Source organism: Sabethes cyaneus, chromosome 3 (genome assembly GCF_943734655.1).
Source record: "Sabethes cyaneus chromosome 3, idSabCyanKW18_F2, whole genome shotgun sequence".
Taxonomy (NCBI): Eukaryota; Metazoa; Arthropoda; class Insecta; order Diptera; family Culicidae; genus Sabethes; species Sabethes cyaneus.
Window position 1 is genome coordinate 201661764 of NC_071355.1, and position 27333 is coordinate 201689096.

The 27333-nt window shown below is 39.6% G+C and overlaps 1 protein-coding gene across 1 annotated transcript in view; it reads right to left on the bottom strand.

Annotated features, from left to right (window-relative positions):
• Positions 1-209: 209 nt before the first annotated feature.
• Positions 210-27333, bottom strand: part of LOC128741754 (collagen alpha-1(IV) chain) — a 67495-nt gene continuing 40371 nt past the window's right edge. The window contains exons 2-8 of the mRNA XM_053837769.1: positions 6104-6286; positions 5995-6039; positions 4523-5933; positions 4113-4455; positions 1173-4056; positions 892-1115; positions 210-825 (exon numbers count right to left, since the gene is read on the bottom strand). Of these exons, the coding sequence (XP_053693744.1) occupies positions 636-825; positions 892-1115; positions 1173-4056; positions 4113-4455; positions 4523-5933; positions 5995-6039; positions 6104-6286 (5280 nt within the window). The 3' untranslated portion in view covers positions 210-635. The remainder of the gene's footprint in view (positions 826-891; positions 1116-1172; positions 4057-4112; positions 4456-4522; positions 5934-5994; positions 6040-6103; positions 6287-27333) is intronic.

The following is a 27333-nucleotide window of genomic DNA, read 5'->3' on the forward strand; positions in this document are numbered from 1 at the left end:
CTTTGTGCCAAACATTTTCGAATATGGTCTAGTTCTAATCAATACAATGTTTTTTCATTCCAATGAAAAAATTTCCAAATCAGATTAGTAACTTTTATCGTGCTTTTCTGTTCAAGAGAGAGTTGAAAGACACACCTAAAAGTATTGAACTGGAAAACCGTGGGCTACCGGGTTAACGATTAATAATAGGCACAGAAATCGTTCGTCTTAAAATTTATTGAACTTTTTTTTACATTTACAATTTTAGTAACTAGCTTTGAAACGAGCACTACTGAAATAAGTAGAAGGCAGATACAAATCGAGAATGGCTTTTTACATTAAATTACATTTTCGGCAGTTATAAAAAATATTAACTTTACTCGTCAATAGCTTACACTGGTATACACATACTTTGTGAAAACGTACTATTTTCCCTTGATTTTTGGTGTTTTCTTAGAAACTAGACTTCAGACGTACTGGTTATTCGTATTTAATACACGGCAAATTATTCAGCTAGCGCCGTCTCCAAAAATGCCTGGCTGACTTTACTAAAAACTGGGCATAGATTTCGTAGAATCAAATTTTTGTCTATATTGGCAGCACATTTAGTTACAATCATGCAAAGAATGAAACGTCACGGTTATTTATTATGTTATCTAATTTCTATATTGACGGTTTCGTGGTCGTCCGCCAGGCCGAGTTCGTCTTCGCGGCGGTTGCGGCGGCGGCGGTGGATAGTACGGTTTCTGAACGGTTGCAATGTTAGGCCGTCGAAGAGCCGAAGCACTGACCGCTCCATCCGAAAGTGCTCTCAGGAATCCAGCCTTACGGCGACAGACTATGCATCTACAATTGGAAAAAATCACGTCAGTTTCAGAAGTTATCGATGGGGTTGGATGTTTATTCACTGACCTGCTAATCTTGCTGGTGTGATCAGCTTTAAGCGTCTGTTGCTCGGGTTTGTAGAATTCTTCACCGTCCTCAATGATAGTCAACCAAAAGGATGTGATGCCATCGTAGAAGTTACATGTGCCATGACCATGACACTCGATAACAGGTTGTGCACGGAATTCTTCCAAGCAAGATCCCGGTGAAATCAAGTCCATACCAAATCCGCCGCTGTTATCCGTTGTATGCTACAATGAGAACACAATCAAAACATAATTTTCTCTCAACATAATTTACATACTTACCATCACGTAACTGTATCCGATCCATAATTCTTCCCAACCACCAGGACAATCTGGAATCGACATCGTTTGACTGTGAATGGCTATGATACGTGTCGATGTTTCGCAAACGGAACATCTGGAAATGTACTTCTCCACTTCACGTGCCTTCATCGGTGCCATAGACATTGGCATGGGCTCCGGAGACGCTAACCAAACGCTGTCATCGTTATTCGCTGCATAATTGCAAACGTTGTTTATATCGCAAAACAGATAAGGCATTGTACTGAATTTTCGTAGGCAAGAGCCTGCACTTCCCAGATCCTGCCCAACTGTCCTACTACTTCCGATAACACTCACTAGAGAGTATCCATCCCACAGTTTAACTGTATTCAAGGGGCATTCTGGAATGTGCACAGTCTGGGAATGCTTCGTAAATATGAAACCCCGACTTTTAGCAGGTGGAGGTGGTGGTGCTGGATCACCGATCGCTCCCCGAATTCCTGGATACCCGTCCAGCCCATCACGTCCCGGAGCTCCTTGGAATCCAATCTCACCCTTGAAACCCATTTGTCCTTCTTCTCCTTGAAGTCCTGGTAACCCTCTCTCACCCTTCATTCCTAGCAGACCTGGATAACCTGGCAATCCCATGTCACCTTCGTCACCTACAGCTCCTTTATTTCCTTGTACACCTCGTTCGCCCGGCTGGTTCGGTCTCCAATTATCCAACTGGATAGGGTCTCCCCGTTCGCCTTTCACTCCTTTCAACCCAAGACGTCCAAAATAACCCTCTTCGCCCGCTTCACCAATTTCACCTTTTAATCCTGTCAATCCTCGAGATCCCGGGCGACCGACTGGCCCTATTTCTCCTGGAAAACCTAGCGGTCCTGGCATTCCATCTAAACCAATCAATCCATCCATTCCAACTTCTCCTTTAATGCCGCGTATTGAGAATCCAATACTGCCAGGGAGTCCCTTATCGCCAAACGAACCCATAGGACCTTGAAGCCCGGACAATCCAGGCAATCCATCTAGCCCTGGTGCACCTTCAAATCCAACTTCGCCTTTGATTCCTTTAAACGCACCACTAACCATTCCAACCATTCCACGCGGTCCTAACTGGCCATCATCACCATAGTCGCCGGGAGCTCCTTTATTCCCGCTTACTCCTGGACGGCCCGGAAAACCATCATAACCAGGTTCTCCTTCGTCACCTGGCTCTGGCCGAGTAACAAGTGTACCACGTGGGCCTTGGTAGCCAGGTTCTCCACGTTGACCTTTCAGTCCGTCTAAGCCATTTCTTCCGGAGAAACCAGGCTCTCCTCGTGGTCCTAGATCTCCTTTTTCTCCTGGGTAACCGGGACGTCCTTTTAAGCCAGGTAATCCAGGCATTCCCTCTAGGCCTTGGAAACCAGGTTCTCCCCAATCTCCTTTCTGCGGTGGTTTGAATATCAACTCGCCTGGTAAACCAGGGAATCCCTTCTCTCCAGATATACCTTGAAGCCCAGATAACCCTATACGTCCAATATCCCCTCGTTCACCCTTTTCTCCAACATATCCGTAGAAACCTTCTTCTCCCTCCTCACCTTGCTCACCTTTACTGCCAGATAATCCTCGAAGTCCCATCAATCCTCGTGCACCGTCTTTGCCTCGTCTACCGGGAATACCTGGATAACCATCCCTGCCTTTGTCTCCCTGAATACCTTTTGATCCTAATGTTCCTTCGTCACCACGTTCACCTTTAAAACCGGGTCGACCAGGGAGTCCGTTAAACCCAGGAGCACCTTTAGGCCCTTTGACTCCTGGGTAACCATCGATCACGATACCAGCATCTCCTTCTTCGCCTTTTGAACCTGGTAATCCAACCATGCCATCTAACCCGGGTGGTCCATGCAAACCATACACACCAACCTCGCCTTTATGTCCACTAAAGGAAGCAAAACCTTTCAAACCAGGTGCGCCTGGGAAACCTACGTCACCACGCTCTCCTTTTGTTCCATTCCAACCAACCTTTCCGGGATATCCGAAGTCGCCAATGTCACCTTGTTCGCCTTTTTCACCTCTCAACCCTGGGTATCCGCGTCGTCCCGTTAGGCCGATATTACCTTGGTCTCCTGATTCTCCACGTTCACCTTGATAACCTTCTTCACCCATGTACCCATGACTGCCTTGTAGACCAGCTTCACCAGGTTCGCCATCGTCTCCAGAAAGTCCGGGAAAACCGTCCCGTCCAGTGTCACCGATTTCTCCTTTCGGGCCTTGTGGACCTTCGAAGCCAGGTTCTCCACGTTCACCTTTATCTCCGTACGGAGCAGTAATACCAGATTTTCCAGGAGCACCAGGTGCCCCTCGAACACCATAAATTATATCTCCAACCATACCTTTGTTACCGGGAAGGCCGATTCGTCCCATCATACCATCATCTCCCTTTTCACCTTTCGGTCCAACTAGACCAGGTTGTCCTCGGTAGCCTTCTGGACCTCTGAATCCTTTATCTCCAAACTCTCCGAAATATCCTGCCTCACCTTCTTCACCCATTTCACCAAACAGAACTGCACGTCCAGGATCACCACGCGAACCCTTCAAACCATGTAGCCCAGGTGGTCCATCAATTCCATGTACACCAGGAAAACCTTCTTCCCCTTGTAATCCATGATCCCCGATCATGCCGAAATAGCCTTTATATCCTACGGGGCCTTCAATACTGAATCCGGGCGGTCCAGGTGCTCCATCTGGACCTTTGAAACCTTCGTCTCCAACTTCCCCTCGATAACCTTTCTCGCCGCGTGGTCCTTCATCACCGAATTCTCCTCTAGGGCCTCGGTCTCCTATAATCTTGTAGTCCATTTCAGCAATCGCACCCGGTTCACCTCGATCACCTTGATCGCCTCGTTCACCTTTGTAACCACTGTGGAGATAAGTTTTATTTTTACTCTTTCCTTGATCAAATATATTCATGCTTACTTGTCACCGGGGGCTCCTGATGTTCCACTCAATGACCACATTGTGTACGAATTAAAGACTGCATTGCGACCATGTGCTCCATCCCGACCCGGCCTACCTGGTTCACCATCTCGTCCTCTGTATCCAGGATTTCCATCATCTCCGAACGGACCAGCTTCGCCAAGATTTCCAACTTCGCCAGGAGCGCCGAAGAAACCATTTTCTCCCTGCAGGCCCTGAGGGCCTCGATAACCTATATCACCCTTGTCGCCAGGATTACTAACTTGACTACCTTCATATATTTCCAATCCTTTCGCTCCTTTTGCTCCCGGTCGGCCTGGTTCACCGTCTTCTCCCGAAATACCTGCGATGCGTGTGCAGTGTTTGCTTAGATAGTATCTTAAAATAAAATTAAACATAACGGAACGTACCTTTCAATCCTTGAATTCCCTGTAGTCCGGCTTTACCAGATTGACCTTTTAAACCTCTAGGACCCGGTAGACCTCGATTTCCGTCAACACCATTCCAACCTGGCCGTCCAATATCACCAGCTTCTCCTTTAAGTCCATTCGGGCCGGGTGCACAAACTCCACAGTCTTCGCCCCTGAATCCTTTATCTCCTTTTACTCCGCTATATGCGTTCCATCCCATGTCACCAAGAGGTCCTGGAAGTCCTGGAATACCGTCTGGACCAGGGGGGCCAGTAATGTTATATCCAATTCCCGGATAACCTTTATCGCCAATTTCGCCGATTTCTCCTTGTTCGCCCTTATCGCCAAACTCTCCGTTTAAACCGGGTAAACCTGATTCTCCTTTATGGCCAGTAATATTTCTTCCGGGATACCCTTTTTGGCCGTGCAATCCAGCCGGACCCTGGATACCTCTAGATCCTATAGGACCTCTTGGACCACTTTCACCGTCATCACCGCGCTGTCCTCCAATAGTTGTTCCCTTTCTACCTATCGCACCATCAGTTCCAGGATCTCCAGGAGATCCCTGTAATCCCATTAAACCTCTTTTTCCTGGATTTCCTGGTATTCCTCCAAGACCTTGATTTCCTGGTGGGCCCACATCACCTTGCGGCCCTACTGGTCCAATTATAATCGGGGCCAAATTGGGATCGTAAAGACCGGGAGGTCCACGAATACCTTGAATTCCAGGAACACCAGGAATGCCATTATCTCCAGGTTCACCCTTCTCGCCTGTTTCTCCATCCAAGCCAGCAAAACCAGGTGCACCCTTTTCTCCTTTTTCGCCATTTGGACCAGGAGGACCGTCCTTGCCTTGCTTGCCTCGATCGCCGACGTTTCCTTCTTCTCCTTTGAAACCCTTCAGGCCACGTTCTCCGTAGGACCCAGCATCTCCTTTTCTACCGTGGAATCCAGGTATGCCGTCCATTCCACGATCCCCTTTGGGCCCTTGTAGACCTTTACTCACTGTGGAATTTTTACCAGTAAAATAATAATTCGGCTCTCCTGCTTCACCGGGCTCTCCTGGACAGTTTTCACTATAAGGATCTCCTTGATCACCAAGTTCTCCTTTCAAACCCTCAAAGCCATCCAATCCAGTCATACCATCGTATCCTGGAAGTCCTCGATTACCTTTAAATCCTGGAGCTCCGCTTAATCCAGGAAGACCTGTTTCTCCCATACCACCTTTAGTTCCTTTTGAATTTATACCTCCTTCTCCTGAATCACCACGGTACCCGAGTGGCCCTTGCAGGCCAGGTTGTCCTCTGTCGCCTGGCCAACCCGGTATACCGGGAATACCCATCGCACCATCCGTTCCATTACATCCGTCAATACCTCTGGGACCACGAGGTCCATCGTCTCCCGGTAAACCCTGCAAGATTCATCGATTTCAAAATTTCTTTTTCTCAAATAAAGATTCAAAAATTACATACCGAAATTCCTGGATATCCCACCTGACCCCGTTCGCCTGTGTCACCCTATAATGATGAGCTTTGATTAGAAATCGGAATCCATAATAAGTTATCCCTATCATATACTCACTCTATAACCTTTCTCACCCATGGATCCAATTTCTCCCCTATCACCTCGATCTCCAGGATATCCCGGTGGGCCATCATATCCTATTTCGCCGGGAAGACCGGCTGCACCCGGAACGCCATGTGCACCCATCTGTCCGGGTGCTCCCTTTAGCCCTTTGCAGTCACATGCTGTCCGGTCGCAAACCTGCGAAGTTGAGAAATAAAAATATCGATCATTAACAACACGCACCGTGCAACGTTTTTTTCTTCTCTGGCTTGGAAGGAAGTTGGAAGTTCGTTTGATCGTACGGTATGCGAACGGTTGTTAGTAGCGGTTAGCAACAGCAACAGTTCGGAAACATTTGTTTGACCTAATTCGAGTGCTCAATCAGTGTAGCAACCGTCAGCGGCAGTGATGTTTATTCTGGAAAAGGTGTGCTTCCTGGTCGAATGATCATGTTACGACACCGCTCGAAATAATGCGCCGGACCGCCGTCGGTCGCATGCGTTTAACCACATTTGAGTCCGGAGAGCGCAAAAACGAACGAAATGGACCTTCCTAGACAGTGCATTCGGTGTAGTAAAATTTATTTGGTAATTTTATCGATATTCGCCAGCCAAAAATTGTACTATGGATGTTCGATTTGCTTTTACGCTGCTCGAGTTAAATCAGCATGACATGAGTGATTTATGCTGTTGCATTTCATACATGTGCTCTCGGAAATAAGAGAAAAATATCTCGGATTTGGAATCAATGATAAAATGGTTAATTTTTGGATTATTCCGATGCTTCTACATGTGAGAGTATCTAATTGATAATACATCACAAAGTTTTCATTATATTTAAAATATATTGCAAAATCTGTTAGTCGTATCTAAACGAATAATGTTTTAGAATAGACCTCAATATCAGTTGTACATGTTTTGATCTGTTTCCTGTGGCATATTAGTTGTTCTTACATCACATTTTAATATATAATTTCAATTATTGTCAAAATTTTTTTTAAATATAGAAGGCTTCTACTACACTAGCAGTTTCTTATCTATAACATAAAAAACATAGAAACATATAACATAGAATTTCGTAAGACAAACACTTTTCCGTATTTGGAAAACAATATTCAAAATTACCATTTCAGAGCATTGCTAAATTCTATTCGCAAATTATAACACACGAACACCGGTTGGTTTGTTTATTCATTCGATTCATCATCTGTGACCTAGTTGGGTTTGTTTTATCGCTCCTCTGAAACTAGAATAAAACGTCTTCGGAAACGAAACCGGAAAGTGCAGGCGTATCTTTACGTTGTTTTAGAGATTTAATCAAACTGCAGCCGGGCCTTGCTTTTGTAATTACTCATATCACAGCAGCAGATGTAATATGGTTTTGCTTCGACCGCTTCTTTTTTTTATGATTTATTTAAATTAAACTAGCAATATAAGGAATTCATGGGTGGAATAATTTCTGAAATTCAGTAGTAGACAAATCGAATCGTTGCTACTGACATCACCCGTGTTTATAACAGTTCCGCAAAAGGATGTAGACATCCATTTTTTGTCGTAGAAAACCGGTCAACAGAAACGAATAAACACAAGCCTCGCTCACGTCAACCGATTCCATTCATAAGATGTTTACGTGTGTACTGCTATAAACTACGCCCATTGACAATTGCCGTTTGCTTCAGATCATGTTTCTCGTACCTAGCCGATGATCGAAACCGTTGCAGAAAACAAATGAACGAGTACCTACTTATCTGCCGCTTACAGTAATAAAATGAAACATTTTCTTTTTAGACTCAGTTTGCCTGAATAATGACATTGAATCGATGAGATAATTACTGTTGTGACAGTTGAACAAAAATATCGTTTCATCTAATTGTGATTTCATATTCATAACTTTTGCAAGATTTACTCCACTTCCATTTGCTAACTGTTTAAACGTGTCTTTGAAAGAAATTTTCCTTTCAGTTAGGTAGACCTGGTAGTAGGAAATTCACCTATTTAACACCTTTAGTCATATTCATTAACCAAACTTTGTTTTTTTTCAGGATTGTGAATAAATTGCATAGTGAAATGTTTATTTACTTCCGGCTGCTGATTTCAGCTGGTAGTTACATCCATGTAACGATGGCAGTCCGCTGCTTATCACACGAGTTCTCGATTCGATCGCTGTGCTCTCGCTTGCGGAGGCACGTGTACGCATTGTTTCCTGTTAGCGCAGTGAAATACCCGGCGGCTCCGTTGTGTATCGCTGATAAATGCAGCATATATGCAGTGTGTGCCATTCGAGTAAGTGGGGGGCCTTCGTGGCTGTAAGCTTCCAGTGTTCGCATTGCTATTCGGGTGATCGTGGGTTCGAAAGTAAGTACAACTTTTGTTACGTAAATGAAATCTAGTAGACGTTATGAGCGACCAAAGGCACTATAACCTAGGTTTTTACCAAGGGCAAGTAAGTAAATGTACTTGTCCCTTCCCGATGGTCCGGGGTATTTTTTAACCTTTACTAGCTAAATACTCCCAACGAAAATCAAAACTTAATCAATTTAATTACTAGTCAGAAGCGGTTGGTACGAGACGTCCCCGTTTCTTCTTCCCCTGTAGATTCCGAAATGTATTTATGTATGAATAACTTATTCACACAAGATTCATTACACTGAATCATCTCTGCGTCAATACTACTTCACAGTTGGCCTGGCCGATTTAACATTTGCGAAATATTTCGGATGTTTCGCAAATGTCAATACAGACAAGAAAATAATTTGAAATATTTCTATGATTAGAAATAATTAAAATTATTTCCAGGATTCCTTTATTGTGGCTGTGATGGCATTAATAAGATAAGATAAGATAAGTAAATGAAATCTAGTAGACGTTATAATTGCGGAAAATATCGATATTCGACAAGTTAATGTTTCATTGCTTGATCAGTGATGCATTCACTCACTTCTTAAGTGTTGCTAACTATTAAAAAAAGCAAAGCAAATTAAAATTTTTAAAGCACGGATTTTGTATGTAATAGACTCTGGCATGCCCGAAGGTAGTGTGGGAAGGTGGGCACTGGGCACTAAACTCTATCTACACGCAGGTATGGTTCGATCACTTTGACTCAATTTTGATTCATTTAACAGTACCGTCTCTGCCGAGCAAAATTTTACAATATTATATTTGAATATTAATTTCATGAAAAACCATGACAAAAATCATAAAATAAGAATTATCTCAAAACATTCCCTCAGATTTGTCTCATATTTTTTTAAAGATAGTTTAAATTATACTCTAAAATCTCATGGAGAGCTATCGAAAAGAAATTTTGTTTTCAAATCGAATTGAAAAGTATTTGGTAGCACTGCCGTTAAAAAAAATAATATCTCTTAGGATTTCTTGTTCAACTTTCTTTGGAAATGTGGAGATGATTATTTCTTAAACCAAATATTTCCGGAGATACAAGCAAAAGAAAATAAAAGGGGTTAACAAAAACTTCTTTTCTGTAAAAAGGAGGTGCTCCCATCTACCGTGGGGAGGACCAACCGGTGCCAATTTTGGGTTTTTGCTTTTTGACCTTAAACTAATAGTCTGACGAAATTTGCTTTAAATTTGTAAAAGTCAATTACATGGTTCTCGGTTACCTCGTGTAGAATTACCCTAGAACATAATTTTTAGGTTTTTAGAACATTAATTTGAATTAACAATAACTTGAGAACCGCTACCCCTAAGAAAAAAGTTTATTTGACATATTTTGTTCAAAATTATACGTAGAATTTAATTTTGTTAGAGTTTTATTGAAAGAAAGTAAAATTTGGGTATTTTCGAAAAATTTGTCAAATTTTAAAGATTTTTTTTTAAATTCAAAGGAGTGTCCAAGAAACTGAGGGGACATGTTTTGAAATAATTCACATTTTATGATCTTCATTATGATTTTCCATGAAATCTTGGAGTTTTTTCTGTCAGTGTAATTTTTTATTGAACATGCACTTAATTTCCGGCAAAGGAAACGTCATTTTGAACAAATAAGTAGTTTTTGAGATCTGTTTTGTTTTTAAATATTACCCTTGTTTTCTAAATACGCCCTTTTGAGCAGTTACACTTGACGAAAAAATTAAGTTTCATGGAAAATAATTCCTTGCGTGGTATCCAACACATTAGCAAAATTTCATTTCAATTAAAAATAGTCGAAACAAAAATGGCTCTTTTCCAGTGTTTTAAGCAGGAAGTGCTCTGTAACATTTCAATCGTAATTTTCTTCTCTTACTGTTACCCGCAATCGGAAATGTTTGTGGCGCTACTTTTGCAGTATTCCTTTCATTTCAGCTCGGTTTATTGATTTACTACATATATTCATTCTCTAGTCTAGTCGAGTCTAGTAAGGAAAATACAATAGTTGCTCGCAGCAAATTGAAGTTTAAAAATATGGGTAACTGAATTATATAGATACATATTCAGATACTAAGAAATAAAAAAAGATCTAGCAGAAAGGCCAGATCACGCCGCTAGGTGGATTAATTCGGGTTTTTTGGAATGTGTTTACGTTAAAAATGTGTTTGCCATTGAATTTTTTTTCTTTTCACCCGGATAATCGAGTATGCCGTTGACAAGAAAAATGATTGATTCAAGTAATCGTCATTTTCCAGGATGCCTTCAAGAATTGGCTGCGTTAGTGTGAGATTAGATTAGATTAGATTTTCACCCGGATAATCGAGTACGACCTGTAATTATAGAAGCAAAATAAAAAATTTTCGCAGTGGCAACTATTTTGCCACCAAAGAATTATTCTTAAGAATTAACTCTGTTTCCGTGCAAGACAACAGTTCCGAACAAATTCTGGCAGTATATGGATGCAATCTGGCAAAAGGAAAGGATGACCGTTCACTTTTCGCTGACATTTCCCTTTCAGGACATTAAATTGGATTAGATTCAATGTTTAAAGATGAAATCGGTTGAAGAAGAGGGGGGTTTTATACTTTAACAATATTGTTTCCTTTCAGGACATCAAATTAGATTAGGCTAAATGTTCAAACAATAAAATCGGTTGACGAAGAGGTTTGTAGTTTTGCCCTCTGGCGTACTTCCCAAGCACAGATATCAAATTGGTGCAAGCTTAAACGGGGGAAGGGGGCATTTTTACATTTTTAGTAAAAGGAAACGACACTAAACAGATGGTGTTTAACTTCCGACCCTGCCTGTGAAGCAACGAAATCATGAACAAAATATATGGGGAAATTTGACCTTGAAACTTTTCGTTAATTTTCTCTGATGAGCGTATAAAAGATTGTTATAAATATGCTACTATAAAATTGCTGGGCATTTTATTTATCCAATGACATATTAACCGTTATATTTCGTTGAGTAACATAGTAGCCATTAGCATTTGAAATCTTTCTTTCAAATGTTACACTTCTATAGTTGTGTTCACAAAGTGCAACCCGGTATAGTAAACAAAGATGTAGTCCTACTTTAAAAAACGAAAAAGAGTGCGGAAGAAAACGTGACAAAAAACTGTACAAACGGGATAGAAAAAGTGGAATAACGCAACAGAGAAAATTACATAAACTGGAAAGAAAAAGAAAAAAATCGTGACACAATGGAAGGGGAAAACGAGGCATAAAAAGAGAAAAAAATGGAAAAGAAGAAAACGAGAGAAAAAAGAGTAGACTGGACAGAAAAAAGGGTGAACGGAAGAGAAAAGAAGAGAAATGAGAGAAAAAAGGAAAAAGGGTAAAGAAAATGCGGAAAATGAGAAAGAAAATGAAGACAAACTGGACAGAAAAGGAGAAAACAACGAAAAAATAGGAAAAAAAGGAGAATAAAATAAGAGAGAAAGAAAAGGTGAAAATACAGGAGCAGGAAACGCCCGGTTAGCTTTGAGGTACGGTGCTAGTCTAACAAGCCAACCATCGTATGTTCGAATCTCGCCTAGGCGATGCTTTCTAGACAGAGTCAGTAGGATCGTTACACTGGCCCCGAAATTTTCCTGTACTCTAACAGCCAGCTGCGAAGTCTGTCGATAAAGAAGGGTAATGTCTAAAAACGGTATAAGCCCATGGCTTTTTACAGGAGCAGGAAAATTGAGGTACGAGAACAGAAAACGAGGAAAATGAAGAGAAAAAATGAAAACGGAAGGCGGACGGGATAAAGCGATAAATGGAACGTGACAGAAAATGAGGAAAAGTACGACATAATAAGAGGAAGAACGGAACAGCAGACGAAAACAAAATAATAGAAAAGGAGTAAACGATAGAAGGAAGGATAGAAAACCTGATGCCTGTAAAAGAAGAAAAACGGGCCTGAAAAACACGGAAGACGAAAAATGGAATAGAAAAGAGGAAAATTAGAACTGAAAAGGGCAAAAACGGAACAGGAAAAAAGAGAAAGAAGAAACAGCGGAAGGAAAAAGGAAAAACGGGTGAGAAAATGGAATAAAACGAGAATAATAGCGGGGACGGAACAGAAATAGAAAAAAACTGACTAAAATATGAGAAAACAGTAAGGAAAAGAAATAAAACGAGACAAGAAAGGGAACACTGAACAAGAAACAGGAGAAACTAAAAAAGAGAGGGAGAATAGCGAGAGGGGGAAACGAGGAAAGTGGGAAGAGAGGTCGAATAGGATAAAAAAGGAGAAAAATGGAACAAAATGAAAATGTGCAGGATAAATCGGAGAGAAAAGTAAGAAAAGAAAAACAGGGAAAAGGGCCAAATAGAGATAATTCTTACTAGAGAAATAAATATGAAAAAAATGGGAGATAAATAAGGAAACAGGAAGGCAATGCCAATAAAGGGAACCAAAAACAGAAGTAACGTGACAGAAAAGAAAAAATAACGGAGCATCTAAAAGAGGAAAAACGAAACAGACTGAGATGAAAAACAAGCAGATAGAGAGTTAGAAAAGACGGAAATAGGAAACGAACAAAGGAAAAAGAGAAGGGAAACAGCTGGCCCTAAATTCTGTCGATAAAGTAGTGTCAAATCTTTAAAGACGTTTAAGAGGGCATATGAGTTTTAACATCATGTTTTTTGACTCATGCCAAATATTTATTCTCGATAACGAGAATCGCGAATTGACTCGGGGTTTGCACATATAAAGTATGCTTAATACTGCAGTTACAGTGTGCATCGTTTTGTGTCGTTTTAGTGTCATGCTTAATGTAATGGAAAACTTTCAAAAAACTCGAAGAGACTCTTGAGAAATTTCAAAAATATTTTTTTGTTTGCTGACATTTTATCCTTTAACTGTGAAAATTTTCCAATAGCGTTGTATTTTGTTCATCTATTCTGTCTGAAATTAAATAGAAAAGAAAACTTATCCAATTAAATTCTACTATGCATATTTCTTCGCGACAGATACATATTTCGCCTACGATTTGCAAGCTTCATGAGTGTCTGTTTTTGAACTCGAAAGTTTTCTTTTCTATTTAATTTCAGGCTTCGTATTCTACTAAGACGCTCCAAAACCTTCAGCCGTCGATTATGGCTAAAAAAGTTCTGATTAACAGCACGCACATTACCGGCCAGTAGTTTTTTGCACTATTGTATACATGTAAATGTGTTGCAGATCAAAATACTTTTTTCAATAATGTTATATATATAGCTAATCGAATAAGGTACGAATGTTATTCTTTCCGTACTGAGTATAATCTTCGGTTTCTAATAAAATCAAAGAAGTTCAAATAAACCGGTTTTCCGCAAACCGCGGCGCGATCAATGGAGGATAAAAACGCATATCAAAACCGATTGCGGGACGGCATAGCAGGGCAAACCTTTTGCCATTTGACGGCTGTAATTTTCTCATTCCACAAATTACGGGCTTTTAAAAGAACATCAAGAAAATAATTTTCGCTTTGGTAACACAGGCTAACGAGCACCTCGGACACAAAGGAGATATGTATTTTTTTGGGTATGATTCACAGGAATATATTAGGGTGATAGCGAGTATCGCCATTTCTTTCTATGAGGGACACCATTATTGGTCCGATTTAATTATTTAGAAAGGCTCTTAAGATGAAACCGAAGCATGGAAAACCTTTCGCCTTCATAAAATTGTGGATTATTCTTAGCTCGAATAACGACTATAATTTAAAACTTAGTTCCTTGTTCCATGGAAATCAGTATCAATAACTTTAGTTCAAGCTTGTTGATGCTTTATCAAAGGCTAATTCACAAGTTTTATTCACTTTTTATCGTCATCATTTTCCATTAAACTATAATTTTGCAGAAATAGGTTTATCGAAGTTTGATTGTTTATTTTTTATTCAAAAGACATTTTCTCCAATGCATTCGTTGTTGCCGCCCTACTGCTGTTGAATATTTTGAATGACTTCAGTAAATGGTTTGATTTGTAAAGAACTGAGGTTTACAATACATACAGAACTTTTAAAACATTGTATATTTTTTAGCACTTGTTGTAGGTTTGTTGAATCTGCAATTTCTGATAATTATGTGCGACTAATTCGTACTCCTTGCAATAACTAAAACTCCGGCAGTCCTTTCATTATCTATGGTAAGAAACTGAACTGAATGGAAAAGTAAGTGAGCGTAATAGTACTCGCTGACTTGCTACATTTTAGGAATAAGTTTCATAGATCCAATTGAACTAGGGTAATCGCTTATGACGAGGTTGGGTAAAACAATCAGTGATTCGGTTAGACTGCTTAAAATAGGTTCCCTACCCTAGTACAACTTCACTCTCTGGAAGCAAATGAGCAACCGGGCAGCAAACTAAACAAATTATCAGAATGATAAGAAGAAGAGCTGAAAGTCAATAACAATTTGAGTTTCAATGCGCTCTTATTATGGGTGTCCTTACGCATGTCCATCAGAAGTAACCCAATAATTAAAGAAACAAAAACTTGAACACTTTCTTACATGTACTATTTAATATGGACACGGTTGTTTAACAATAACCCTTGTTTGGCTCGTACACGGTTTTGAATCGTTGGGGCATTGATTCTACCAGCTCTTAGGAAATGTTCGGTTCGACTTTACTTCGCTTTTGAATGATGTCAGATCAGATGTTAGGTAGTTTCTATTTACGAATTATCATAGAATTTGGAGTTAATTCATCAACAGTAAAATCAATTAAGTAATGATATGTTGGTTGGCCAATGTTTACACTTTCAGGACTCGTCATAACTTTTGTTACGATGTCATTTTGGTTCGTGCTAGACTTTATGCAAAACTTGCAGTCCGCCGTAACTGCTAGGTAATCTGTCACACAAGAAAAATTGCGACAAAAGAATGTCACGATCACAATATAATTGGCAACCGCCCAATGTCTGACCATGGCCAGCCTAGACGCCGGTCCTGCCAACGCAAATTACGTCTAGCTCACGTGAGAAGGCACAGCTTGCAATGAATAATACCTACCTATTTAAATTAAAGAGACACCTCCGTTGTCACGTGTCAAAGAGCCGCTCGATTTTCGTTTTCTTTTTGTAAATGTTGTGAGGAAAAATCTTGCCTTCACCTAACCTGCCGCAATGATGAAAATAATCTAATATTCAATTTTTTTACGAAGCGAATTTTAGAACTGAAAAGGCCTTAGTTCAAATTATCGCAAACAGACAACATTGGCAAAAATCTCAAAAGACTAATTCGATTAAAAAAAATATTTAAGGACTACAAACAGCATTTTCTATAGCTTCCTCCTGCCGTATTAAAAGCCCACCTCCCTGTCATTCAGAGACGTACCACAAAAGTTAGCGCTTCCAAACAAATTGGACACGCCGACGACGATGACATGAAGCACCAGCAGGAATTCGTGAGGTAGCACTTTGCTCGAAGGCGGCGAATAGTGAAAGAAAGATCTGAACCCTTTCACATTGGCTGGGCTGACGTCGACGTTGCGCGGCTTCGTGGCTTCCTTCGAATTTCTCTTCCCGAGATCCGAGATCGATCGACAATACCGAACGCCGGCAAATCGCATCCTTCTTATTCTTAATCGCAGTCGCGTTCGTTCGTTGCATAGTTTGTTTTTATTATGCAGCACATTAAAGACGTCGGCGGCGCGGTACAGAAAAATTGCATCTCTGGCCTGGCGGTCGTCTGCGAAACCTGTTTCTCCGAGGGCATTTCTATAGGTTTGAGACAGCAGCGAGCGAGCGAGTGAGCACATAACAACATAACATCGTATCGCCACGGGAAGGACCGGACAGGGCCAGAGCACCTCATGAAATTTGCCCTTAGCAAAGGACGGCGCGGTGGTGCAGTGTTTTGGTTTCTCGGTCGGTTCTTCCATGATAGCCACTTTATTGCAGTTCCTGATATTGGTTCGGCTTTCAGTGCGAGACGATTTAAAGGATAGCTTGTTTTTTTTGTGCTTAATCAATGAAGCTATAAAGTCGGTCAAGCATGCGCGCCACGAAAGAGCCAAAGGGAAATTGTTGTTTAATAGCATCCAGTAAACAAAATAAGTATGCATTAATGCTATATTTCGGACATTTAGGTGTCTATTCCATATCTAAAAACGTCAGCAATCATTAAGGTTAGTAATTTCGAAAAAAAGGATGGAACGTTTAAAAATTTGGTCAAAAAATGCGTATAAGTTGATTGAATATATTATTTTGAAAAATTAGTTTTTACCCTTTTGAAGTTTAACTAGGATAAAATACAGGAAAAGTATTCAGCACTTCATGGTCTTTGTGTCGTAATGGCAGAACGCCAAATCCAGCCATAACAGCACGGAACAATCGTTCAGATAGCAGACGGTTTTTCAGACACTCGTTCACGTAAATTTCCTGGGTATTTCTACTTCTACTATTTCTTAGCGAACTACGATTGGTTCATATGCTTAAAGTCTGTCTTGACGTACATTCCGTCGTCCATCATCGCGCAATCGCAATTTCATCAGCATCGTAGTGTACAACTTTCGGGATCGTGTTTTAACCCTTTTGTTTTGTTTATCGTCTCAATTTGGAGTTACTACCTGCTAATAGGTCGACAGTCGCTATCGTCAGCAACCTAGATCCAAGCTTCATGTCCTCCGTGAGCAGCATCACGACTTCGAGTTCATAAAGAACTACTGAAGTTTCATAGTAATATAACTTTTGAGCAAACAGCGGTCAAATTTCAATATTTACGATGCTTTGTAGGAAAAGTGTTTCAAAAAACACCCAAAAAAGTTTTTTCGCGTGTTTTACAATTGATTATGCGCCAATATGATTGCTTGCTTTTTTACATGTATTCATTGCGATTCAGATTTAAATGATTAAACGATATTTTCCATGAATAAATGATTTTATTTTTTGATTTTCCTTCGATATTTCTATTTTTTCTTTTCTTTTCTAATGATTTCCCGAGGTGTTTCACAACCGGGGACACTTTTCTTTTAGCCACAAAAAAACATGTTTTGAAATTTTGCTATAACTTTTGTGTTTTAAACAAAAACCATATACTTCTTTTGGCAAAAAGATAGGTATATGTTTAAACTTTCCAATGCTTCAAAAAGATTTAAAATTGGATGATCCGATTAAAAGCTATGACCAAAAAACAAAACCTATTTCATAACCAGGGACATTCCCCTACAAATACTTATGAATGTGAATTGTTTACGATAATCTTCTGTACGTACATCGCCTCCAAAATAGTACGCATATGCTGGTTTCGTGCATCCAGTACGATTTTTTTTTTGAAGATATAGATATCGGTACGTATTTCGCATTTTTTACTTTGATATATGTACGAAAATGTTAGCTGGGAAACGTTATATTGCGATTAGCGTTAAACACAAAAGAAACTGAGATATGAGAGAGTACTGTTGTTGCGTTGAGTAAATTTATTGTCGCGCAAAATTGAGCTGTTTCCGAAATGTACAATATGCGTTACAAAGTAACGACATCTGTTGTATACAACAGGGAAATATTGATAGTTTCAATCATACTCTCATGCATGGCGCATGATGAAATACTAGCGCCAACTTCTGTTATTTATTATCAGAAACTAGAGGCAGTGTCCTATTGATTGTTAAGATTTGGTATATGGAAATGGAACGAATACTGGAGGAATGGAAAGACGAGTACTACCGAGCGATCACTATCTTGAATGCCACATACAAAGTGCTTTCCCAAGTCATCTTCCATCGACTGTCGCCAATAGCCAATAGTTTCGTTATCAAGTTATCAGGTCGGCTCAATTAAGGGTCAATCTGGACCAAATCTTTACCCTGTGGCAGATCCTCCAAAAGTACCGTGCATTCCGAGTCCCCACGCATTCCCTGTTCATCGATTTTAAAACTGCATATAATAGTGTAAACCGGTAAAAGTTCTGAAAAATCCTGAAAATCTGCTGCCACGAAACGAGTTAGACGGCATAATTACGTTATACTCAACAACTAACTCAACAACTGGAGAAACAAACGATATAAGTAAGTAGGGTAAGCAACCTATTTTAAGCAGTCTATTCGTATCGCTGATTATTATACCCTTATTTTAAGTAATGGGTTGACTAAGTGAGGGATATTAGCATGAGCATACCAATCTTTTTTTTAACTTCAATTCTTTAAGCTGTTACCACTGAAACTTACTATTATTAAGCTGAACTATTGATTTCTCATATTAAAAATTGTGGTGCTGGAACTAATTTTAGGCAGCCCGAAAGCATTTTAATCACCAAGGTGCTTTCTTAAGCAGTCCGGAATTTTACTGACTTGTCCCAAATTATCACTGTTATAAGCATGTGAGCATGACTTCAAATGACACAAGCACTCACATGTCTACAACAATATGTTTTTCTGTTTATTATAAAAGTTTTAAACCAAAGAGACAAGATGGTATGTAAAAATTGAGTACTTTACTTTTATAAATTCTGTAATTAGTGCTCAAAGTAACGAGGTAGAGATCCTTTTCAGCAGTGGCGATTCGCTTCATCAGCTGATAAAATGCAAGTGTTTTGAAAAGAATTTTGAATTTATCATATTTCTTGTTGAAAATATAAAAAATTGTGTTTGTATGATTTACATCTATGGTTAAGTGATTCGAGATGATGTTCTTATCAAAAGATTCTGAAAATATGAACAAAATACTGAATTTGAGGTTCATTTCTGTTCAACTGATTGAATTAGGCGACCCCTGATTAATCCGTGCCTTACCCTAATAAAAACCGAATAAATAAGAAAACAAGTATTCTATCGACTGGTGTCTTTTTGATGCTAATTTTTACTTTTTGTCCGGCTTTTCAGTCTTTTGTAGAAATCAGAACAGATTTTTAAATTCTTTCCGACGTTTCGGCTTTTTATTTAAGCCTTTTTCAAGGATTGAATGATGTCCGTTCTTTGCCGTTTGTCTTTACTGATTTATACAAAAGACTGAAAAGCCGGACAAAAAGTGAAAATTAACATAAAAAACAAGAATAGCAAATCTAGGGATAAAGGATGAAACAAAAAACGAAAGAAAAGTGATATCGAAAAGAAAGCTAAGAGAAAATTATTCATAGTAAATTAAATAAAAAAAAACCGCAGGCTATCGCTAAATTCGTTATTTACTTTATGGTTTTAATATTATTTTTAATTTATCATACTTTTGGTTACAATTTTTCAAATTTTGGTTACTAAAGTCACTATTTTCGGTCCCTTTTTGGTCACTAAAGTAAATATTTTTGGTCGTTAAACGGGTTTCCGCCTAATTTCCTGATTTTTGGATCACTTCTGTGCGACGACTGCTGCAACTTTAGTTGTTTGATTACCAGTCTTCTTGTTGCTCGATTTTGTTTTGTCTCATCGGTGATGATGTGTTGACGTTAGCTAACTTCGATGAGGTTGATTTCGTAATGTCAGGTGTCTGTTTTGCTGTCGTTTTCAATAATGTAGCGCTGATTATTCATTGAAGTGGCGATTAATGTCTAAGTTAGTTGAAGTTTATTTCATCTAAAATATTACACTTACCAATTTCTAATACCAATGTTTTCACGCCAATCAAGTGTGGAAGTCTAGGATAACGTAATTGTAATAATATTACAAAACGATTTTAAATATTGTTTTCTCCGCAGAAAACATGTGTTATTACAAATTTGGGCCACCTGTTCACAGTTTACATTGGTTGTTTATATTTCAGTTTCTGACTTGAGCCAAAGAACAACATGTTATAGCCTTTTCTTTTGTAGCTCTTGCCACTTAAGCCGAGAACCCACTCGAAGCAATTGCCACCAGAAATTAAACTTTTCGTCTCTCCATGATGAATTATACATAAAATCATTTTCCCAATGAACATTATTGTTTCGGCGGGCACTGCTCTGCCTGCAATGTAGCGCACATAGCGCAGCAAAATGTGGTTGGTCCTCCAAAAGAAAAACAATGTGTGAAACTGAGCACGGTTGTTGGTTTCATCGGTTGTAAATTATAGAATCAAAATTTAAAAATAATAACATTGCGGTTTCGACTGCACGTGGGTGGACCCGTCGATGACGAAGCTGAACACCATACAGTCAGTGCCCGCGGCGATATGAATTACGTAAGCGCATATGGCACTCTCTGTCTCTGTCTCTGTCTATCACTCTCTGCTACAGGAGGAGGAACGCATCGCAATCGCAAGAAGTTCGTTCGATAATGCATAACAAAGTGAACAGAGTTTTAGTAGTAAATCGCCACTAACCGCAGTTGTTTGTTTACTTTCTCGAGAGACTGATTGTCGGAATCCTTTTAGTTTGTTTGCGCTTCGTACGCTCAAGAACGGAAGAGAACCCAGGCATCTGGTTTTATTGCACAACGTACTATAGCAATGTTTTAAATTGAAAAAAAAAATATGAATGTATTATCTTTCAGGTCATTGAAATAGTTTATGCCGCAAGCATAAAATATGGTGCACTTGATTTTTCCGAATAATGAGATCAGCTCGATAGACAATGGCGGTCATTTTAGAGCATCACGTCATCTCTTTATGAATCCCACGCCTTTTCCTTGACTTTAATGGTTGTCATCAATTCGCACTGAAGCGTAGAGCAATGTGAAGCCGTATGCATACTTCCAACTCGAAGGCTTCCGAATGCAACATATGTTTCCTCCATTGCACATTGTGGATACATCGAACGAAACCGCAGAGCTCTATCTAGGATGGTCATGATGGTGTAAAACTCACTGCTACTGCTATGAATAGTTTCTATTACACTGGATGAATTCGTTCATGATCATAATAATTTTTGAACATAAGCTAATTTCCTGCCATTCAGAAAATAATATTCCCTTCTTATGAAACATGTTGTAGCTGAAACGGTTGAGGATTCTCAAATACAAAAATAACTTTGTTCGGCGAATTTTCATCTTTGTAATGTGAACACAATTCAAACCAGTCTACTCCATCTGACCGTTAGTAATGTACATCGCTGGTCTCAGATTTATGTGTCCATTTGCAATTGTTGACTCTAGAAATATGATAATCAACAATTTAAATGGGAATCATTGCGACGAATGAGTTTTGTTCATTTGAATTGAGCTAATTGGTCATTTTGCCTGTAATACTAATTCTCATTGGCAGTAGAATGGTATCACATAACACTTTATGATTACTGGTATAATGAAAAAGCATTGTTATTTCACTTCCAGCTATAAACTTCCATTTAAAAATAGTAAAACGTGCATAAAAATAAAAAGTAAAATGATCGCCTATCAGTCAACATTTGGTCTATCGAAGCTTCTTTTACATGTAGGACCAAATTTGGCATATCCGGCTTAACCAAGGCGCCCACTTGTGCCATTCGGAGAGACAATTTAGTTACTGCTGCAAAAACCTGGAACACTAACTAACCAACTTTTCTGCTTGTACGTTTTCGATTTTACTTCTACTACTTTTTGCTGTAGTCAATACTTATGTCCGTAGGCGTAAGATTGAAGCTAAGAAAGAAATTCGTTGAAAGTTGGTCAATGTCAACTAACAACTAACGACGTCATCGCGAAGGAGGCACACGCAGCAATAGATAGTTAGCAGTGCAGTTTGCCATTTGTCGGCTGCATCCCATCATCATCGTCATCATCATCATCCGCATGGGCCGCGGCTCGCGGTGATTTACGATTCAGAAGGTATGAGTTTCGTTCGGTTTCATGAAGTCCATTAAATTGTGCTGTTCGCTTCCGAATATACCACGCCGCGTCATTCGTTACCAGACAGCTCGTTCCTGTCGAGTTGTGACTATTTTATTTGTGTACAAACAGTTCGGCTGTCACAGCCGGACAACATGTTGCAGATTTGGCTCAAGTAGAAACGATGGTGATGGTAATAGGTTTACGGCATATTTGTTCTACTTGAACGGCAAGAAAATGAATAGAAATTAGCAACATCGTTGACTTCAGCAGAAATTCCTGTTGCAATCTGACGTCAAGTGCTAAAGGCTATAGTTACACATACACATGTGATGCCATTGCCATTATTGATATCTATACCTAATATTTAATTGCACACCGAATCATTCAGTTCTCGAGCTAGTTCGTGAATGGCGAAAAATTCTTAACGGGTTTGTACAATATGTTGCCTAGTGTATTTTCTGAAAATACAATGAAAATTTTTCATGTTCGTCCGACCTTCCGCCGAAAAAGCGTGCAATGATTGGAAGATAGTGGTGAAGTTGACTTACATCTCTTTAAAGACTAACAGCCGAGCCTAGCCGAGATTCATATAGAGTAAGGAGGGGTAAAAATGTGATGCGGGTAAAAGTGCGATTCAATGATTTATCGGTGCAGATTCCGAGTAAATTGACTACATTGGCATGTATGGGTGACTACTTTGACAGCTTGAATCTATCGTAAACTTTGGTGGCTTATGAAGCATAGTTGCTGAGTTATGTGCAAATATTATTTTAGGGCGGTTTTGATGTAATTTTTCGTTATACGGCAAATACGATATCAACAGGAGGATATTACTTGTTGAAAAGTGCAAATTGAGAATATTCCTTACCAAAACATAACGCTGATTGGAGATATTATGGTTTTGATGGGTACTGTGGTGCTAATTTCATGGATTCGAGCTTCGCACTTTAGCCCCGCGGTATTTTACCCCACCAGCGGGGTAAAAGTGCGAATTGGCACTTGATCAGAAGAAAGAAGAATTTATTTTGCAGAACACTATTACCGCACATGATTTATAGTTGAATGTGAAGACATTGAGTTACTGCATCACTATAATTATATTGCAGTCCTTTTTTATATCTCACGAAAATTGATGACAACTTCAAACATCGCACTTATGCCCCGCCCTAATCTATCTCGGCCATATATTTAAAACCCTGTTTACTGAATTTGTTCTCTCGGCACTAACAGGTCGTGGCAGACTATCGAGGGCTGCCCCGTTTTGAAGTTGGCGACAAACATGGCTTTCATCTCTGTCCGGTTGAGCTCGAAGGATTTATTTTCCATCTTAATGGCCCAGGCTGGGGATTTCATTTATGGTTTCTGGTCAACTGCCATTTTGACACTATTCCACATATCCTCGTCTGTACTCAGTTGACAGATAATATTTTATGCATTGAGGGCAAACAATTCCCTTCACGGTACATTAAATTTCGGTGAAAACCACATGCTCTGGTTTTTCCTTAGCATCGCCACATTCTGGACAAAGGGTTGACGTTTCATCTCTAGACCTATGTAAATGCCACCTGAAATTGCCGTGAACAAAAAGAGACTGCGTTGAGTGAAAGTTTACTCCCTTATGTGTTCCGCAATTTGTCGTAATCCGTTAGCATAGTAGTCAGTTGTCATATTGATATGTCATCTTTCTTGGTTTCGCCTCCTGATGTCAATGACATCCCGGTAAAATATTCTACCCTGCTCTTCACTATAAACTCCTGAATTGGTACGAAACGACTGGGCAGTTTCGCTCAGTGTGACTTCGGTACCGCCCGTAACAGTCAATCTGACGGTACATAAACGTCACACGAAAAAATGTCAGGCAGCATTACCTCGTGACTCGAACTGTCACATGGAGCATATTCTATTGTGCTTAAAGTATAGTTAGAAGCCGGTTGCGTTTGTCTAAAGCTAATTACTAAAATTACTTGAGTTAAAATTAAAAGTTTAAATCTCTATTGAATGTGGAATTACCGTAATCTAAAGAGTTTGCCGCTATGTTAGTTAACTACTATTGATCGCTATTGATGGGTAATTGATTGAAAACATGCAATTTATCTTAAACTAAATGAATACCTATATTCTAACTTATAGCTAAACTAATTCTAAGTATTAAGGCTAATAGTACGGCAAATAGTACGGTACTTACAGCTAGAAGTGCTGCTAAGTCCATGTGAGTTTTCTAACTAAATAAATATTGTATGAAGAATTCGTTTCGGATAGAAGTGAAAGAAAATACGAAAATGTAAGTCGAAATTGTAAAACCTTAAAAACCATTATAAATCAACCTAACAATACATTTCAGCTTTGAGGTTGTGTAAAAACTGCTATCTGGATCTATTCACTTCTCTATCCGAACACGAATAAGGGAAAATTTTGCAGAGTACAAACTGAATGCGGAGAGTGGCGGACATTCATGAATCACGAGTAACAATTTGAGTTTTATTGCACTCCTATAACGACATTCATGACCAATTTTGATGGCGAAAACCATTATAAGGGTATAAAAAACCTTCAATGTTACTTGGGAGGCACCGCTTGGAGGCGAAAGTCAGTGGGCTACGGTGGGCCGGACACGTCAAAGATTGATGGACGACAGTGCGACGAAAACAGTTCTCTACAGCAACAACACTGGTACCAGGAACAGGGGGACTCAAGGCTTGTGCAAGATGGCTCGACCAGGTCGAAAGTGATTTGCGACATTCTATCGGATGACCATGCCATATTATTAAGTAAAATTTCATGATTCGACGCTTCACAGAAATTTAGTCTAACGCTGGAATCGTACTGGGGAACAGAAGCCTGCGTGTGAAACCGAATTGTAGCAGTTCATCTCAATTTACAAATAGCTATGATGCGCTTCAAGGCAGTATTATGGGATCTCTACGACGAACTGAAATTGTACCTTGCTGTACGATCCATTGATAACTGTCGCTGATTACAAGAGCTCCCGGATATATTCGTGAGCTGGTGCCGTAGAAACTGGTTACTCGTTAGTATTGATAAGAGTCAGATTATGAAGTTCTGTTCTACAAATGAAGCAAGTTGCGTGTCGTTTGAAACGAATGTAAGAAAACTCATAACCTGCCAATGGAAGATGCCAATGGAAGATAGTAATAACCCAGCACCTGATCTCCAGGAAGTCAAACGAGAAATCGGGTTTGCTGAAGTCCAACAAAACCGCCTGTAGCAGAGCTTTACAAATATGACCGAGAAACGCTGGCAACAGTTCTACACTGGGTTGTGTCCAAGATTTGGCAGGAGCGGAATCTACCGGAGGAATGGATCTACCAAAAGGGTGATCAGCTGACTGGAAGGTACTCTCCTAGATCCTGTTCAGCACCAGCTATCAGCATCTTTGGCTCGAGCAGCATATTCCTCACCCTTATGTGGCAGATTTGTACCTTATATCCTGATATGTCGGCTGTCACCAATAGCACAAGGATTCGTAATGAATAATCAGACTGGCTTCATGGAGGCTCACGCCACTACGGGCCAATTTTTTACCATTCATAAGATCTTACAAAAATGTCGGGTGTACCAAGTTCCCACGCATCACCTCTTTTTAGACTTAAGAGCAGCATACGATACAGTCGATCGAGACCAGCTATGGCAAATTATGCATGAACGTGGTTTTCCGGACAAAGTGACGTGACTTGTCAGCTACACTAGATCGAGTGATGTGTTTCGTGCGCATCTCGAGGACACTCTCGAGTTCCTTCTTTGGTATTCTAATAATTACACTTTAAAAGGAATTTACCTAAGGCGTGTAATCCCAAGTAACAATTAGGGTTTTATTACACTCCTATGGTGGCATTTAAGACCAAAATTAGTCTTCAAGACCATCATAAGAGTACAATAAAACTCACATTGTTACTTGGGATAGGAACAGGACGTGAGGTTTTTCTAAAAATTATCTGCAAGGTACTTTAAAATTCAAAACTAAAATTGTTTAAAATTTACAGTTTGCAGTTGATGGTATGAAGCGGAGTGACTCAAGAAGTGGCTCAGCCGGAGCATTGGGTACGGTTTCATCTTGGGTAGAGGCGCTAGAGTCACGTATACAGTTATGTACAAGTAAATAAAAAGTAAAAGCACCCTGTGATTGTTAATCACACGAAGACTTGCTGGTGCGATAGTCGGCGACGCATTGCCGGTTTCGAGTTGATAAGAACGTATCGCTGCACGCTCGTAATGAGATTCCTAGATAATCCGTGGTACACTGCAAATTGCAGGATTACCTAACTCAAATGCACGATGTTTTAGGTCCTCTAAACGAACGTACCAGATGCATTCAAGAGCAACATGTAGTAGCCACTAATGGGTTTGGTAAACATGGTAGGAGCCTTGCATCTCGGTGTCCAGAAACCAAGCAACGGGCTGGTTTGAGAAGTTCCAAGATATAAGTTCTACAGAACCGTAACGCAAACTAAAATCAGGAGGCTCAAAAACGCAAAGCGCTATGAAAATTTGTTATGACAAAGTATTATTGCGTTGTTATGGATGATAAAATGTACCGTAAGGCCATTTTTGGACCAATTCTTGCTTACTAGAAACTACAAAAAGAGTTTCTCGTTTAGCAAGCAATCTGCAGCAGTAAACTGTATAGTGACCAGAAAATTGCAGAAAAAGCAGTTGTTCTTTCAAGATTAATTGCCTTTTCTGGTCTGACTTGGCAAGCTCTCATAATTCATATTCTCTCAGTGGTACAGTGACAATGGTGTCATTTTGTGGTTCTGAAGGAGTTTAATCCGAATAATTCCCTGGAGGTCGAGAAGTACTGGTCGATTCTAAAGGGTAACCTGAGGAAGAAGGATAAATAGACAGAAGTTTAAGGGGAAATGAGTAAGTAGTCAATAATTTTTCAAATTTCGGAAGCAGTTTTTGGGCTCATAATAAGAGCTCTGTTTGTAGAAATGTGTTCACTGCATTTGCCAATCTGAACTCAGAGAATATATTTTCATATATAGAATTGTTATTTGAAACAAAAAACTGCTTTTGCAATCCATATTATCAATGACGTACATCGTACAACCTTTAGTTTGAACCCGGATTTGAATAAACATGCCCAGAATCATTACCACAAGATATGGTCCATGGAAGACCCAACATCGGGTATGGTTCGATCACTTTGACTCAATTTTGATTTATTTGACAGTACCGTCTCAGCCAAGCCAAATTTGTAAAAGTTATATATGAAACGTTTGTAAGTAGAAT